Source organism: Cannabis sativa, chromosome 6 (assembly GCF_029168945.1).
Source record: "Cannabis sativa cultivar Pink pepper isolate KNU-18-1 chromosome 6, ASM2916894v1, whole genome shotgun sequence".
NCBI classification, from domain to species: Eukaryota; Viridiplantae; Streptophyta; class Magnoliopsida; order Rosales; family Cannabaceae; genus Cannabis; species Cannabis sativa.
This window is the reverse complement of record NC_083606.1, coordinates 8,363,655-8,380,909: the sequence shown is the minus strand read 5'-3', so window position 1 is coordinate 8,380,909 and position 17,255 is coordinate 8,363,655. Positions and strand designations below refer to the sequence as shown.

General features: G+C 31.8%; 1 protein-coding gene and 1 non-coding gene across 2 annotated transcripts; one reads left to right on the top strand and one right to left on the bottom strand.

Annotated features, from left to right (window-relative positions):
* The first annotated feature begins 8,505 nt into the window (after positions 1 to 8,505).
* On the top strand, positions 8,506 to 8,612 carry LOC115696161 (small nucleolar RNA R71). Its single transcript, XR_004007752.1, has one exon. It is a non-coding gene; the product is annotated as a small nucleolar RNA R71 (small nucleolar RNA).
* A 4,765-nt stretch (positions 8,613 to 13,377) lies between these two features.
* Positions 13,378 to 14,034, bottom strand: LOC115725594 (uncharacterized). Its single transcript, XM_030655173.2, has 2 exons — positions 13,834 to 14,034; positions 13,378 to 13,749 (listed from the first exon to the last, which is right to left on the bottom strand). The coding sequence occupies exons 1-2, from the start codon at positions 13,931 to 13,933 to the stop codon at positions 13,517 to 13,519; spliced, it is 333 nt and encodes a 110-aa protein (XP_030511033.1). The 5' UTR covers positions 13,934 to 14,034; the 3' UTR covers positions 13,378 to 13,516.
* Positions 14,035 to 17,255: the final 3,221 nt, after the last annotated feature.

The window sequence follows — 17,255 nt, the reverse complement described above, 5'->3', positions numbered from 1 at the left end:
ATCTCTTCGTGTTAGGAATTTTCTTCAAGTTGGTTATATTATTATTAAGTTTTATTTTGACAAAAAATCAGTTCAGGGTCCTATTTGTACAATTTTACAAAATACAGGTCTATTTTGTCATTTAACAAAATAGAGGGTCACAAGATCCAAAATAGTATTTACCCTATATTTAATAAGTTATTTATAAAATTATGGCATAAAAAAACCATAAAATGTAAACAAAATGGAAAATCCAGTATTATTTAATTATGCTATAAAAAAATAAATCTTTAAAATTTCCCATATTTCATATAATTTATACTTATAAATATCTATTCCCAAACACATACACACATAAATCATTATAAAAAAGTTATATTTGCACCACATAAAATGATAAGTACATTTTATTATTAAAATAAAACAAACTGATGTTTTTTTTTTTAAAAAAAATTACTCTTAATATATATTTTTTAAAATTTTTTCCTCACATTATTTTATGTTTATTTCAATACTTATTTTAATTTTATTTTCATATATATATATTTTAAAATTATATATATTCGTTTAATTTTTTTTTTTTTAAAAAATTTACATAATTTTTTATTTTTATTTTTATCATAATATTTAAAATATAATTTATTTTCATTTGATACATATATTTTTAAGAATATAATTAAAAGAAAAAAAAATTAATAAAATTAAGGGGAATTACTCCATACACTTTTTTTTAATTTTTTTTTTCAAATTTACGGTTTGAGTTTCTAAAGTGGTTGGAGTGCTAGTTGCAATATGGGTTTTCATACGATTTTTTGTTACAAATTAAGTTGTAGTGCTAGTTGCAATAAGATCTTCTATATAGAATTCCATAAAAATGCAAAAAGAAAAAAAAAAAAAGCTGTTTTCAAGTGTAAAAATAAAAAAGTCCCTAAAATTAAAGATATAAATTTTATATAAATTAAAAATTATTAAAATAAGATATCTTTAAAATTTATGTGAATTATCATTTAGACCCCTCATTTATTGATGTAAAATACCATAATAGACCTCTGATACCATAATAAAATAAGATAAATGCTAAAAGGCACCAGTGGTGCCAAGCACCCTTCTACGTGTCAATATTGCTATTGGTTTAATTAAGTATCGAGTCCCATGTAATTTAATATAATAGCTTTTAGGAAGTATTGCTAACCAATCGCAATGCGACATGTCTTAAGAGTACTAGGAGGCAATAGCAATGCTCATAAAATAATGGCTTAAATATCCGGTGGAATATTGATTTACAAGTACAATAAATATTTATCTAAAGCTGATAAAAAACAGGTGGTACTTATGTATAATTGTCCATCGTGTTGGGTCATGTATTTAGCAACAATGTACTATAGCCAACCCCATAATATAAATATATATATGGTTGTGAGTTGTCATTCTATTTCCCAATCAAACGTGTGTCCCTGAAACATTTTTGATCATTAAAAAAAGTTTGTTATAATTCCTTTCCAAAATAAAAAAAAAATGATTTTATTTTATATTTCTATAAATATGCCTTAATTAAACATAACCAAAAGCATAGGTTCATTTCAATCTATAACATTCTTTTTTGATAAACATGAAACGTAGTTTTGTGTTGTTTTCTCTTACAACAATTTCTATTGTGTTGATCATACTATCTTCTAATTCTCAGCCATGTTCATGTTCATCAATTCATGATCAAGACCAAACTTATCACCATCACTATCATCATCAACAACATATTATTGCACCAAAAACTAAAGATTTTGTTGGTTCATCATCAGAACTCGATCATCAAAAGCTTCGAATTTATGTCAAAAGAAGGGGAGGAGGAGGTTACTATGGAGGATCATCAGCCGCGGCCACAATTCAGAAACCTTTTCTTCATTTCTTATTGTGTTTGGCTTTGGTGTTGTTTTGATTGTAATTAATTTGTTTTTCTAATTTTATATGTGCAATCTTTTTTTCTTTTTTCTTTATTGTCAAAGTTGTTTTTGTTGAGTAAGTTTTATAACTTTATAACTATAAAAAGAGTAATTTGTGACATAAATACTTAAGTTTAACTTCTGATTATAAAAAAATATTTAAATTTAATTTTTAGAGGTAATAATACATAAGTTATTTTTCCGAAACTTTTGTAGGTATCTAGCTCGTGTTAAGTAAATTACCACGTGACAATTTTTTATTGGTCCAAGTCATTAAATTTTTATTTTTATTTTTGTAAAAATTAATTGAAATATACCAATAAAAAAGACACATAGATAATGGCTTAACATTTAATCTTCAGGTACCTATATAGTTCTAAAAATATAACTTAGGTATTATTACTGTCAAAAATTAAACTTATGTATTTATTTACAACTAAAAATTAAACTTAAATATTTATGTCGCAAATTATATATATAAATATATATTATTTTTGTTTGCAAGTGTGGGGTTTGAAAAGAATGTGAATGTGAATTTATTATTTTGATGCATTTGAAATTTGTCTAATTCTCTTTATAAAAAGGGGTCTCTCTCAAACAGTTATTCGTTTAAATGGAAGCTGTCGAGAGTATTTCTAAAATGCTCCATTTGTGTTTTACTGCGCAAAGCACCATTTAATTTATTTTGATTTGGTAAGATTTCATTGAAGTCTCCTATAACCAGCCATGTAGATAGAGGTGCAACATCCTTATGTCTTTCCAAAGGAGTCCAAGTGTGAATGATCTTTGCTGGATAGAGGGAACTCCATAAAAAGTAGTAAGTTCCATCTTGTGTTATTTGCAAAGGTAATATAACAATCAAAAAAATTTGCATTAAAATTTAAAATATATACATGTACATCATCTTTCCAAAGCAACATCAACCCCCCTAAACCTATTCTAGGGACTTCAAGTCCATTATTGAAATTTAAAACTTGACAAAAGCAAAAAAATTTCATTAGGACCTAATTTAGTTTCCATTAAAAAAAGTACATGTGGGGATTTCTCTTTAAGAAAACAAAGATGAAAAAATGCGCTTGGATTCCCCAAACCACACGCATTCTAACTAATAATTTTCATGGTTGATTGTGGGGCTGAGATTTAGCCTCCGCTGCATTATCAAGAAAACCAACAGAATCCATAGGAGCATTAGAAACTTTCTAGTTTGGATCTTCTTCAATTGACAAGGTTGAAGCGAACATGTAGGTTGATTATGTTGGATATATTTTACCAGGATCTAGATTTACTAACAAGTATGTTTCATTAACATCCTAATATGAATTCTAAAACAATGAAATAAACACATATAAAGTTTAGTAAACCTTACATTGGGTGCAGCGGAATATAATGACTCTTTCCGTTCAGATATCTAGCCCTTGATTCCTTTCTGTAGCAGAGCATTATCAATATCTGAACCTGGATCTCTTTCTCTCCTTCCTTTGATGCTGATTCTCCTTCTTGTTGGTTGATTTTCCACAGTCTTACACACTATGATTGAGATACCACTTGATGTGTGTGGGCACTCACTCATTCACTCAAGGATTTCGAAATTTAGAGAAGAAAAGAGAAGAAGAAGTGGTTCGACCTATAGAGAAAAGAATAGGAGGCTCAAATTTAATCTGACAAAGTTCAAGTGTGAATGAGAGCTATCACTATCTATTTATAGGTAACCTCCTAGGTTTAAGTTAGAATTATTTGGCATTAAAATAATGGAAAAATAAATGATAAAACCCTATAAGTGTGGCCGGCCATGGGCCTTGGATAATGTGCCTCACTTATGTAATTTTGCTGTTTTATCATTTCTGCATCTCATTTTCTCAAAAACGCCAATTTTCAAATTCAACCATTTAAATGCCAATTATAATTATTTAACAACTAAAATTAATTATTAAATAATATTGTCATTCAATATATTTATTAATTTGACATATAAAGTCTCTTAATTAATAAATAAACCTAGAATCTCTTTTCTTTACAATTTCGCCCTTGCTTAGTGAAAATTCACAAGGTAGACATAGTCTAACTTTAGAATTATAATTGATTAATCAAAATCAATTAACTGAGTCTTACAAGCAGTATGGTCTCAACTAGTATGAGGACCATGGGTCTATATATCCGAGCTTCTAATAAGCAGATCAAGAATTTATATCTTAAACTCACTGACTTATTAATTCTTCGTTGAATCCACGCATAGAACTTAGAATTGCACTCTCAGTATATAGATTGTTCTATATGTTCCACGATATAGATACGTCATTAGTTATCCATTGTTATAATCCTAATTTGATCAATGACCCTCTAATAGATGATCTACATTGAATAGGTGTTACGAATTTTATATTTGTTACGCAAGTGTACGCAATCAAGTAGTATCTCACGCAAGTGAGGTCGAACCACAGGGAATTGGATTAAGTACTACTAAACTATACTTATGATTCTATTTGGTAAAATAATAAGTTTGCAATTTGAAAGTAAATAACTCAGAAAATTAAAGAGAAAATAAACGACGATTAATCAAGATGAGAGATTAGGGAGGTGAATCCTGTTGATAAGTTACCAATGTTAATACCTAATTGCTATCCTTATCTCAATGTGAAAGACAGATTATAAATTAACCTAACTCTTTTCAGATCTTTTAGGTTCTAAATAATATGTTCTCTAATTAACTTCTTAATTAAATCAACACAAAATCAGCATTAAGCAATAATCTATTCGTCACTGAGGCTATGTAAATACTTTCGTTTCACATCAAAACCTAGACTATCCAAATTTTAGCATTCTCAATTCTCACTTTTCAGATTTCGAATTGAGATCATTGAACATGTAAAAGGTGATGAAGCTCGCACATGGAATTAAACACAAATAAAGATAGTATTCACACATAAGATGAAGGAATGACAATTATTTATTAACTAGGCATAAACTTAAACAACATTCATCATCCTCCCTTATTGGGAAATTTAGTTTAACATAACTCTAAAAACATCCATGATTAATTCAAAAACAAAACTAAACATAAAAGAAGAAATTAAGGGTAAAAGAAAGAAACTAGAAGGTGATATCGCTCCGGGTCTTCAAGATAGCTTCCTCTCCACTTGCATCCACTATTTAGGTCTATTTCTGCTTACTTTTGACCTTCAGTGTCGTATTCCTTAGATAGGGATGAGAAGTGTGCCTCCAATTGAGAGAAAAATCGACATTAGGTCAAAACTACGACGTCCGTACCAAGTCGCGACTAGCCCTTAAGCTGGTCGCGACTACAGGCAAACCTCGAAAATCAGAGGTTCTGCCAAATCTCGAAGTCGCGACCAGAGTCGCGACCAGGAAAAAGGGTCGCGACCTGGCTCTCATGAGGTCGCGACTACTGACGCTTCTGGAGCCGAATTTTCCAATTTTTTTCCAGTTTATCCCAGTTTTTCGCCATTTGACTGAATTTGAACTTTAACACTCCGGGAACTTGAAATAATGAAAATCAAGCGTAAAACTGCTCCAAAAAACACCAATAGACGAGATAATGCTAACTTTAAAGACCCGAAACATAGGCTAATTATAACCTAACAAAATCCCCCAAACTAGATTCTTACTCGCCCTCGAGTAAGATAAAAAAACTAACTACGCTATCAGATAATTACTATGCTGCTGACTCATGTTCTGTTTTCTTCCTTGCATAAACTAGAATTTTGACCCTACTAACTCTAACAATTAACTCGGATGCTCAATTAATAACACTATGTACAACTGCAACAATTTATTCAAATGTGAAACATTGTTATAAAAGTTTTACTCTTTCCAACAGTTCCACAATCCGATAACTCATAAGCTTGCATGCTTACCTTTCTCCACTAATGTTGACAGTATTCTTTGGAATCATTAGGTCTTTTAAAGGCTTAAGTATAATGGCTCAGATATTCAGGGATAGGCAAAAGACAATTTTTGGCTCAACATATCATAAGCACACAAATAGAACCCACAAGCTTCTTACTTTTCTTTTTCTAGAATCCCATAATGTTCCCCACTTTACCAAGATTGATAGAAGACATCTCTATTATTTTTCCAACATCACTGAATCTTTTTTTTTTCAAACATATTTTTACTTTTTATTGTTCTTTTTTTCCCTTTTTTTTCATATTTCATTTTTTTTTCAGTGACATTGAATTACAATTTCTCCTCTTCTCAATCTTACAAGTTTTTCTCCCTCTCACTAATTCCTCTCACTAAATGTTTCTTCTCCCCCAAACTAATTATGTAGCTTATGATATCATGGATAACATGGTGAAGAAAAAATTATTAGTGTGGTTGCACAATTTTTCAAATCAACGGGTGAAAAACAAAACAGGTTTAGGCTCAAAAGGTTCACTAGGGATACACATTATTATGGTAGGCTTGAAAGGCTCAAACTATCCAACAAATGCCTAAGTCATATTCCAATTGAACACTATCAAGGATTTCGCCTCAAAAGAATAAACATGCAAGTTCTAAGCTATCCTGTCAATCGTACCACAAACCATAGTAAAACAGTTATAACAATTTTCACAGATTGAGTAATTTCAGAAAAACACAGGTTTCTAAGCATCCAAACTAATCCAAAGAGTTAACAAAATCAAGCACACAGTTATTTTACAGTTTCAGATCACGTCACACTAATCAGCAGTATACAACTATCGTCAAGCTTATTGCCATTCCTTGACTAAAACAAAAAACTAAAACAGAAAATTAAAATGCAGAAATTAAAGTGCAGAATTTAAAATTTTTAAGTCTTTCCCCCCAAACTAAATATGACATTGTCCCCAATGTATACAGTAATTATGCAGAGAAAAGAGACTTACCTGAGACCCTCTCAGAAAGGGTTGGGTGGACCCTTTTCATCCAAAAGAGCCCTCGTACTAAATGAAGAAAATTGACCACCAATAGTGTTGATTTCAGATTTTTGCACAAGAGTAAGCTCACCTTCAGAACTACCACACATCAATCTTTTCCAACGACGCTGAATCGTTCGAAGTCGCTCTTTAGGCTTTGCTTTCTTCTTATCAGCTTTAACAAAAGAACCCTTCACCATCTCGATCTTGCAACAGGTAGGAATGTCAGTTGGGGCAAAAACATTAAAATTGACCTTTTCATCTTGCACTCTCAACTTTAACTCTCCCTTTTGAACATCTATTACTGCTCGGCCCGTGGCTAAGAATGGTCTTCCCAAAATAATGGGAATAGTTGAATCTTCCTCCATATCAAGAATTAGGAAATCAGCAGGGAAGATAAACTTACCAACCTTCACCAGTACATCTTCAATTATCCCACGAGGATGAGTCAAAGAACGATCTGCCAGTTGTAAAGTCACTGTTGTAGGCTTTGCTTTTCCCAATCCTAGCCTCTTGAAGACAGACAAAGGCATTAGATTAATGCTTGCTCCTAGATCACATAGAGCTTTAGTTTCCACCGAACCCCCTATAGAGCATGGAATATTGAAACTACCCAGATCTTTAAGCTTGGGCGGTAGTTTCTTTTGCAAAATGGCGCTACACTCCTCAGTTAATGCCACTGTTTCATAGTCCTCCAATTTTCTCTTCTTAGACAATATCTCCTTCATGAACTTCACATAACGGGGCATTTGTTCCAAGGCTTCAGCAAAAGGAATGTTGATGTGTAGTCTTTTGAAGACCTCTAGGAATTTGGTGAACTGCTTGTCTAGACTTGACTTTTTGAGCCTCTGATAAGGTATTTTCACATGGTGATCAATGCTAATTGGTGGAGACTGTTGTGGTTGTGTTGGGCTGTCAATAGCCTTCTCTGATGTTGGTGTTGGGGTTGTCTTTGGTTGAGCTTCATTCTCCTTTTCTCCATCAGCTGATTGTGGCAGTTCAGGACCATCATAATTTTTACCGCTTCTCAGGGTAATTGCTTTACAGTTTTCTTTGGGGTTTACTTCAGTTGTGCTAGGCAAATTCCCTTGAGGACGGGTTGCTACTTGAGTTGCTAGTTGGCCCATCTGAGTTTGCAGGTCTTTGATTGAAGATCTAGTTTCAGTCATGAATTGAAGCAGTAAATCTGTTTGCAAACTAGAATTTCCACCAGAGGCTTATTGCTGATTAAACTGTTGGTTCTGATTCTGGTTCCGATTTCGTTGCTGATAGAACCCACTGTTTCTTCGGTTATTACCCTGGCTGAACCCATAATTGTTGTTGTTATTCTGCGAAAAATTTCCAATGGATTTAGCTTCATCCACATCTGCTTGACACTCTGAAAAGTGATGATTTCCTCCACATATCTCACAAACAATTTGGGCTTGTTTAGCTTGCCCTGCAATTAGCTTTGTCTATGCCTCAACCTGAGCTGTCAACTTTGTGATGGCATCAACCTCTAACACACCAGCTACCTTCTTTGATTGACTCCTTCAGTTGGCCACTGCTGATTGTTTAAAGCCATCTCCTCCAATAGATCATAAGCCTCATTAGCACTCTTTCTCATAAAGGCTCCACCAGCTGCTGCATCTATTAGAGTTCTAGTGTTACCAACCAACCCGTTGTAGAAGTTGTGGACCAGCATCCACTTCTCTATACCATGATGAGGACACTTTCTGATCAGATCCTTAAACCTCTCCCAGGCCTCATGGAGAGATTCATTATCTTGTTGGCAGAAGTTGTTAATTTCTCCTCTCAGCTTTGCAGACTTGGCTGGAGGAAAGAACTTTGACAAGAATTTCGTTGCCAGATCATTCCAGGTGGCAATAGAGTTGGGTGGCAAGGAGTTTAACCAACTCTTGGCTCGTTCTCTAAGAGAGAATGGGAACAGTCTCAGTCGAATAACATCATCACTAACTCCATTAACTTTAAAAGTTTCACAAAATTCCATGAAGTTAGAGAGATGCAGGTTAGGATCTTCAGAAGGGAGGCCACCAAACTGAACTGAAGACTGCACCATTTGAAGTATGGCAGGTTTGATCTCAAAGTTGCTCGCATCCACTGCCGGTGGCCTGATACATGACTGCACTCCCGTCAGAGTAGGGAGAATGTAATCTCTCAAGCTGCGGCCATTAGCTTGATCTTCCACGGCGCCACCATTATTACCGTTATTACCTCCATTGTTCGCAGCATTAGCATTCACATTAGCAGCCATGATTTCCGAAGTTTCAGCAGTTGCATAAACTCCTTCTTGCCTCTTGTTCTTTCGGTTTCTCCTACAAGTTTTCTCGATTTCAGGATCAACTGGTAAAATGACAGCTTGTCCTTGACGGCGCATACACTTAGGATTCCTGAAATGGATCACGAAAATATTGCAAGAAAAAGGTTAGAAAAATCAGCAAGAGAAAAAATATACCAAAGTAGAAGTTAGTATAATTTTGTGTAATATTAATCTTTAAACAATTTCCCGGCAACGGCGCCAAAAACTTGTTACGAATTTTATATTTGTTACGCAAGTGTACGCAATCAAGTAGTATCTCACGCAAGTGAGGTCGAACCACAGGGAATTGGATTAAGTACTACTAAACTATACTTATGATTCTATTTGGTAAAATAATAAGTTTGCAATTTGAAAGTAAATAACTCAGAAAATTAAAGAGAAAATAAACGACGATTAATCAAGATGAGAGATTAGGGAGGTGAATCCTGTTGATAAGTTACCAATGTTAATACCTAATTGCTATCCTTATCTCAATGTGAAAGACAGATTATAAATTAACCTAACTCTTTTCAGATCTTTTAGGTTCTAAATAATATGTTCTCTAATTAACTTCTTAATTAAAATCAACACAAAATCAGCATTAAGCAATAATCTATTCGTCACTGAGGCTATGTAAATACTTTCGTTTCACATCAAAACCTAGACTATCCAAATTTTAGCATTCTCAATTCTCACTTTTCAGATTTCGAATTGAGATCATTGAACATGTAAAAGGTGATGAAGCTCGCACATGGAATTAAACACAAATAAAGATAGTATTCACACATAAGATGAAGGAATGGCAATTATTTATTAACTAGGCATAAACTTAAACAACATTCATCATCCTCCCTTATTGGGAAATTTAGTTCAACATAACTCTAAAAACATCCATGATTAATTCAAAAACAAAACTAAACATAAAAGAAGAAATTAAGGGTAAAAGAAAGAAACTAGAAGGTGATATCGCTCCGGGTCTTCAAGATAGCTTCCTCTCCACTTGCATACACTATTTAGGTCTATTTCTGCTTACTTTTGACCTTCAGTGTCGTATTCCTTATATAGGGATAAGAAGTGTGCCTCCAATTGAGAGAAAAATCAAAATTAGGTCAAAACTACGACGTTCGTACCAAGTCGCGACTAGCCCTTAAGCTGGTCGCGACTACAGGCAAACCTCGAAAATCAAAGGTTCTGCCAAATCTCGAAGTCGCGACCAGAGTCGCGACCAGGAAAAGGGATCGCGACCTGGCTCTCATGAGGTCGCGACTACTGACGCTTCTGGAGCCGAATTTTCCAATTTTTTTCCAGTTTATCCCAGTTTTTCGCCATTTGACTGAATTTGAACTTTAACACTCCGGGAACTTGAAATAATGAAAATCAAGCGTAAAACTGCTCCAAAAAACACCAATAGACGAGATAATGCTAACTTTAAAGACCCAAAACATAGGCTAATTATAACCTAACAATAGGCACTAAGTTACCGTTACACCTTCAATGTATTTTATCCTTAAAACACTTAGTTCCGTATAAATGATATTTCAGCAAAGTGAAATGAGATCTCCACCATTTATCTCTGTTTAGCCAAGCTCGAAGGATATCATCGTTTCACTTCTAAATCCCTATAGAAGTTATAGATTCCATATTTATGTTAGCTCTCCCACTCAATTATACTATCATGTTCCCAAAATGTACGTATCACCCTGACCCAAAAGTAGGCTTAACTAACAAATCAAAGAACATGTATAGTACTCTTGAGATCGAACCTAATCATATCAGGATTAAGATCATTTGATCTAGGATCAACATGTGATATTGAATTGAATAGATATTACGGTAAATTTTAACAAATCTAATCAAAGTTCAATATCGGTCCCTTCCGATGTATACTCCATACATCCGATGCTGGTAAACTTTGCCAATGCCCTGGAAAGGACATAACACTTATCCAAGGTGTAAGAATACCTATCGCTGATTATCATGTCAGTCTAAATCCAGTGAACTGACAAATCAGGGAATAAACTTTCGAACATATAATTAAGATTATATTCCACTGTGTTGACAACACTATAATCATTAACAAATTGATATATTATGGACTTAAATAGAATTCATACATTATGTAAATAATCATGAAATAAATCATGTGAACCATGCAACATTAAATGTTATTTCTGATCTATATTAATAAGTAAATCTGATTATATTGAAATGAGTTTTATTTAGGGCATAAAACCCTACAGATTACCCCTACACCTCTTAAGAATGTCTCTAAGTGAATCTCTTTCTTGTTGTTTCTTTGGGTTGCAATTAGGAGAACAATTTTCCTTCCCTTGTTTCTCCATACGAGTAGAGACAATAAGAGATGGAGAGGCAGTGGCATTGGTAAGAGGCATACTCAGAGTACATATGTTTTGTGCCATAATGTTTTTAGGTAGAGGTGGATAAGTTGCAATTGTGTTAAAGCAATTTCCATGTCTTGATATAGGAATATAAATACATGTTAGATCAGTAAATGTATCAGGTTCCATGCTTGGAAATGTTTCTGGAGCAGTAGTTGGAGGATGATCACCTTCGGTGTAGTGGAACTCATGGCAAAGAACTGGTGTGAACGTTTCTCTGGTTTGAATGTTGCTGTTGTGAACATAACTTTCTAGTTTTTTGGTTTTTCAGAGACATCCATGGTATTGTCCAAAGGTGCATTCAAACATGAGCTTTGAATAATAGGGACACAAGCAGTCATACCAGTAGGACTTTTCTCATTAGAAATTTGTTGCAATTCCATCTGGTTTGAGTTTCAACCAGAAATATTAACGTGTTTTGCCTGTACGCTGTGATGTTGAGAAGATTCTCCTTGAAACAAAAGCCTTGGTTTCAATTGAGATCTTCCATTGAGTAATGATATTGTCAAAGTGAGAGATGTTCTTGCCAAACGAGTGAGTAGGGGCTAAGCACTTCCTTTTGCAAAATCAGTTCTATATCGATCATAGTTAGAGGTTGGAAGTGTTGAACCTTTAGTTGTAGGCCTATATTCAAGTTCGGGTTCCTCTCCATTTCAAGTTTTTCAAGAAAAATTATACACTTATTGAAAGGATCATGGCCTAATCTCCCAAACTCCATGAAATATTCAAGAAGTCTCTCATATCTGAATTCGACCTAAAAATTATCTCGGACTTGAGACAATGTGATCATTCTACCTCGCATTAAAGGTTTGGTGACATCTATTTTCACTCGAATACGCAAGAATGGACCACAACCTTCAAAAAGTGAGTCTTCAAAAACTTCAATGAATTCACCTATTTTGTTTCCAAGTGCCTCAGCCAACTTCTTGGTTTTGCTCATGAATGGCAGCCTGTAAATTTGAATCCAAAAAGGCGAATAAATAAGATTCGATGAAGAGATATTTTGGAAAACATTTGGCATGTAAATCACAATATGATGATTCTAAAAATGAAATGGTTCTCGGGTCAAGACTCTTTGCTTGTCTCCTTCACACCTGAAAGTGAGCACAACCATGTCCTCATCCTCAGAAATTATCACAAGAAATTTCTTATTCCAATGTTCAACCATTTGCCTCTGTAGTGTAGAAAGCCATACCTTCTTTGTAGTCAATATTCGTGCATACAGAACACCATCTAGTACTAATTCAGAGTCAATTGGTTCTCTAAAATCAAATTCAAATACTGTTTGTTCTTCCTCATTGAGTGTGATCTTTACCTTCATTTTGTCATTTGAAGGGTCCATTACGATGAAATAAAGCACGCAAACCTAGGTAGATGCTTTGTATTTGGATTGAAGGGAGCAGTTAATTGTAGAATTTAAGGGGAAGAAAAGATGGTAGAAGGAAACTACTAAAGAAAATTGGAAAAAAAGAGTTAAAAAACCATTGTAGACTTAACTGCCTCTAAGCACAACTAAAGGGCAAATGCTCTTTTTCCTAATTAAACATTTAGTGACATTAAGTTTAATGTCATATTTACTTAAATTTTCCATCTTTCCCCATGATTTTGTAAATAGCCCTATATCAATTGATATGTGTAATTCAAGACTATATATAGTGTTTAGTTTCAAATTAAATATATAATTTTGTCAATTATTATGAATAAAATTTTGCTGCAATAATTATTTTCATTGCAATATATATATCAGACTATAAATTAATCACACGATAAAAAATAAAAAAGTAATTGAGAGAGATAATATTACTTACAATTAAGGGCATATATATTTATATATTACTTGCACATATATATTTAATTACACATATATGGTTGCATGAAACTATAAGCAATTAATAAAAAAGTGTAGAACAAGGGAAAGGACAACTTTCATCATACAAATTTTCAAAGTGATCATAAAAGTACATATACACATAATATATATGTATGTATAATCCCAAAAAGCTAGTCTCAAATTAGTGGAAAGAACATTATAAGACAGGGAAGAAATCCAAGAAGAAAGAGTTGTTTAGGGCTTGAAATTATTAATGGTGCACTTTGGCTGTTCTTAGGGCGCCTCACAAGGTCATTAGATCCACCATACACTGCCTTTGCTTTTCTAATAGTACTCAATTTACCATCACCATGAATATGGTTGTAGTAGTTTTCTCTTCTTGATAATTCAGAACCATTCTCATCATCATCTACAAAAAAAGGAGATTATTATTGTTATTAATAATGAAGAAATAATAACATGGGACAAATAATAATAAGATATATATGCTTACACTTGTGTTGTTTGTTCTGATCTTGATCATCAGATTTGCATGAAGAAGCAATGATCATAATTATGAAGAAGAGCCAAACAAGGTATTTGATCTTCACCATGATGATATTAATTATATTTATAATTTTCTTAATATATATATAGATAGATAGAAGATGTTGATATTAGAGGTGGGATTGTGACTTAATCCTTAACTAGAGCTACCATGCTTTTAAACACTTATAAAGAAGGCCATATAGATAATATTTAAAAAACAAGAAGGTAAAAATCTATTCGTAAACAGTAGTTTGTCGATGAATAAATTAAAGAAGAATATGGCATCAAATTGAGGCCACTCATGAAGTTTTCTACATATTCTTTAATAGTATTACTCTCACATTTTGTGTATATATATATGTCATGTGTAAAAGCTTTAAAGAGGAATTAAACTTTTCTGGTAATACAGTTACACATGACATGACTAGTTCCATATTATACTTTAATTAACTAGAGATTTATAATATTATGTATTGTAAGGAAGGAATTTTGTTGTTTGTTGTAATTTCATTTGTGAATTATGGTAAGTAATTAAGAAAGAAGAAGAATAAAGGGGCTCCGCCCATTAATTTATTTCAAAGGAATCGATTCACCTCTATTAACTTAATAATTTTACTTATTAAATAATTCTCTCAATCTCTAGATCTCTCTAATATTATATTATATACTCGTATATTGTGTTACATTTATTATGAAATATTATATACTATAATTTTTTTTACTTTTAGTCACAACAAAATTTGTGACTAAAAGTATAAAAATTGTGACTAATTATAAATTATTATTTTTATGTTGTGACTAAAAGGTTCGTGGCTAAATGTATTAGTTACAAAAATTACAATTTGTTGTGACTAAATGTATTTTTAATCACAATACTTGTTGTGATTAAAAATAAATTAATGACAACTTGTGTCTAAATGGTATATTTTAGTCACAAATAATTTTTTGTTGTGACTAAAAATCACATTTAGTCACAAAAAAATTATGTTGCGACTAAAAAATTAACATTAAAGGTAACAACTTTTTGTATTGATATATGGATGTCCAAATCACCAAATTAATTATCATCATTAATACTTGATTGTATTTCTCTTTGTTATATTGATTTAGTTTCACATTCTTTTAGTTATATTATTTTGTATAAATAGGAGTTCACCCCATTGGAAGAAATAATTGAGAAATTCCCATTCAGTTTCTCTTTCTCTCTTCATCTTCTTTTTCATTTCTTCTTATCTATTTTATATTATTTTATAATACGTTATCACTTATCAGCACGAGTCTTTGCCCAAGCTTCAAGGTAAATATTTTGTTGAAGTTCTTGAATTATTTCAAGATCACGATTCACTAAATATATATCTATATATATACTTATCTGACTGAAACAATTTCAAGAACTCTTTTTTTTTTTTATTTATATATCTATATATTATATATGTATGTATATATTTTTATATGTTTATTATTGAATTCATATATATATATTGTATCTCTTATTGTTTATTAACGATATGATAGAGAAAATTTAAATAAATTATACATATATCTAGAAGATTATGTATCCTCGATAAAATATTGCATATATCTTGAAGACATGCATCCTCAATACAATCTTGCATATATCCTGAAGATTATGCAAGTATAATATTTATATAACTAACTGAAATATAATAAAAGAGATGAATACATATTCATATATATGTTATTGTATTCTTTGAGGACAATGAAAAGTAATCTAATATCGATATAGATTTTGGCAAATTTTTCATGAAGTAAATATTTTCTACTTGTTAAAAATATTGTATTTATCTGAATACAACTAAAGAATCATTAAAAATATAATTATTATTGATGCAATTTTATAGTGGGTTTTGAATACCCAAAAAGAATGTTAAGAAAATTGCATTGAAACATCAAAGTATAAGAATAACAATGAACATGACTAATGTTATTTAAATACACGAGACATGTATTTATTGTTCATCATTTCCTGCGGAGAATGATACAAATTGATTTCAATTAATTTTAAAGAATTTTCGTATTCTATATATTAGTCATGGGCTTCATTTTTCCTTGGTCCATCAACTTACTTATATTGTTCATCTCTGTTCGACCTCGCTTAGGTATCACTCTAGGGATCTCCATTGTTGGGTCTAATTCTGAGTCTGAACCTGAACCTGAGTTTGAAGTATCTAGAACATAAACAAAAATAATTTCACATGTTAGCTATAATAGAGTGACTACATAAACAAATATTACCACAACTTAACTATAACTAAGTAACTACATAAACAGAGTTAGGGGCGAGGCCAAGTGTGTGGTCCAAGTTTGGGGTCAGGGTCGAGTCTAGAATGTAGGGTTTGGACCCGGAGTCGGGACTGGGGCCTGGGGCCAAGGTTGGGATCAGATTGGGTTCATGTTGAGATATGAAATATTGAAGTTTATTTTATTTTTTAGTAGTAAGAAGGTCTAAAAACATTTTAGCAAAAACGTGTCTTGCATTTTGAAAATGACAGAAATTATTTTTTATTCACTTTTGAAAACACGAAAACAGAAAATAAAAATAATATCAAATAACTCGTAAATCTTTTAATTCTCATATACATCACGCATTGCTCATAAAAACAGAATAAATATGCAAAAAAAAAAAAAAAAAAAAGATGTAACAAGGGAGATAATTTCTAACAAAGAGACATACTACTTATATATAAGTTTTAAATATGTAGCCGATTATAAATTATTCAGTTTTACTAAATGAACTAACAAATATGTCAGGTAAGTAAAATTGTGAAATGATCAAGATAGCCATCTTGAATCATGAACTTGTCCATTTAACACATCTTTTAGTATATTAACACATTTTTAGTGTTTTAGGTCTTTTTTTTGATAATTTAATTGTCAAAATATTCTTTAATATATTGTGAATATTTTCTAAGAATAATATAATTTTTTTCTTGTGTTTTATTGCATTTTTATGGATTTCATTTTCATTTAGGAAGTTTTCATAAAAGAAAAAGAATTCTTTTAATGGAAAGTTTGATTAAATGAGTTATTTTTTTGAAAAATTTACTTTTTCTTTTTGCTAGTTGCTCTTTTCGGTTTTCATATGAATATAGCAAATTGTATAATCTTTATATAGTTGGTATTGAAGTCTAAATCGTAATCTTGGACTTATTTGGAAGGTTTCTTGATTTGGCACTACATAGTGAAATTTTGTCACTACAAATTAGGATTTTTTTTAAGAAAGTTTTGTACGTAAAAACGTGATGTGGCTATCTCTATGATTTCTATATGTTATAAATAGGACCTAGAGAGTAAACAAACATTTCTATCTCTTTAAGTCTCATATTTTCATGCTTAACTAGAGCTACCATGCTTTTAAACACTTAA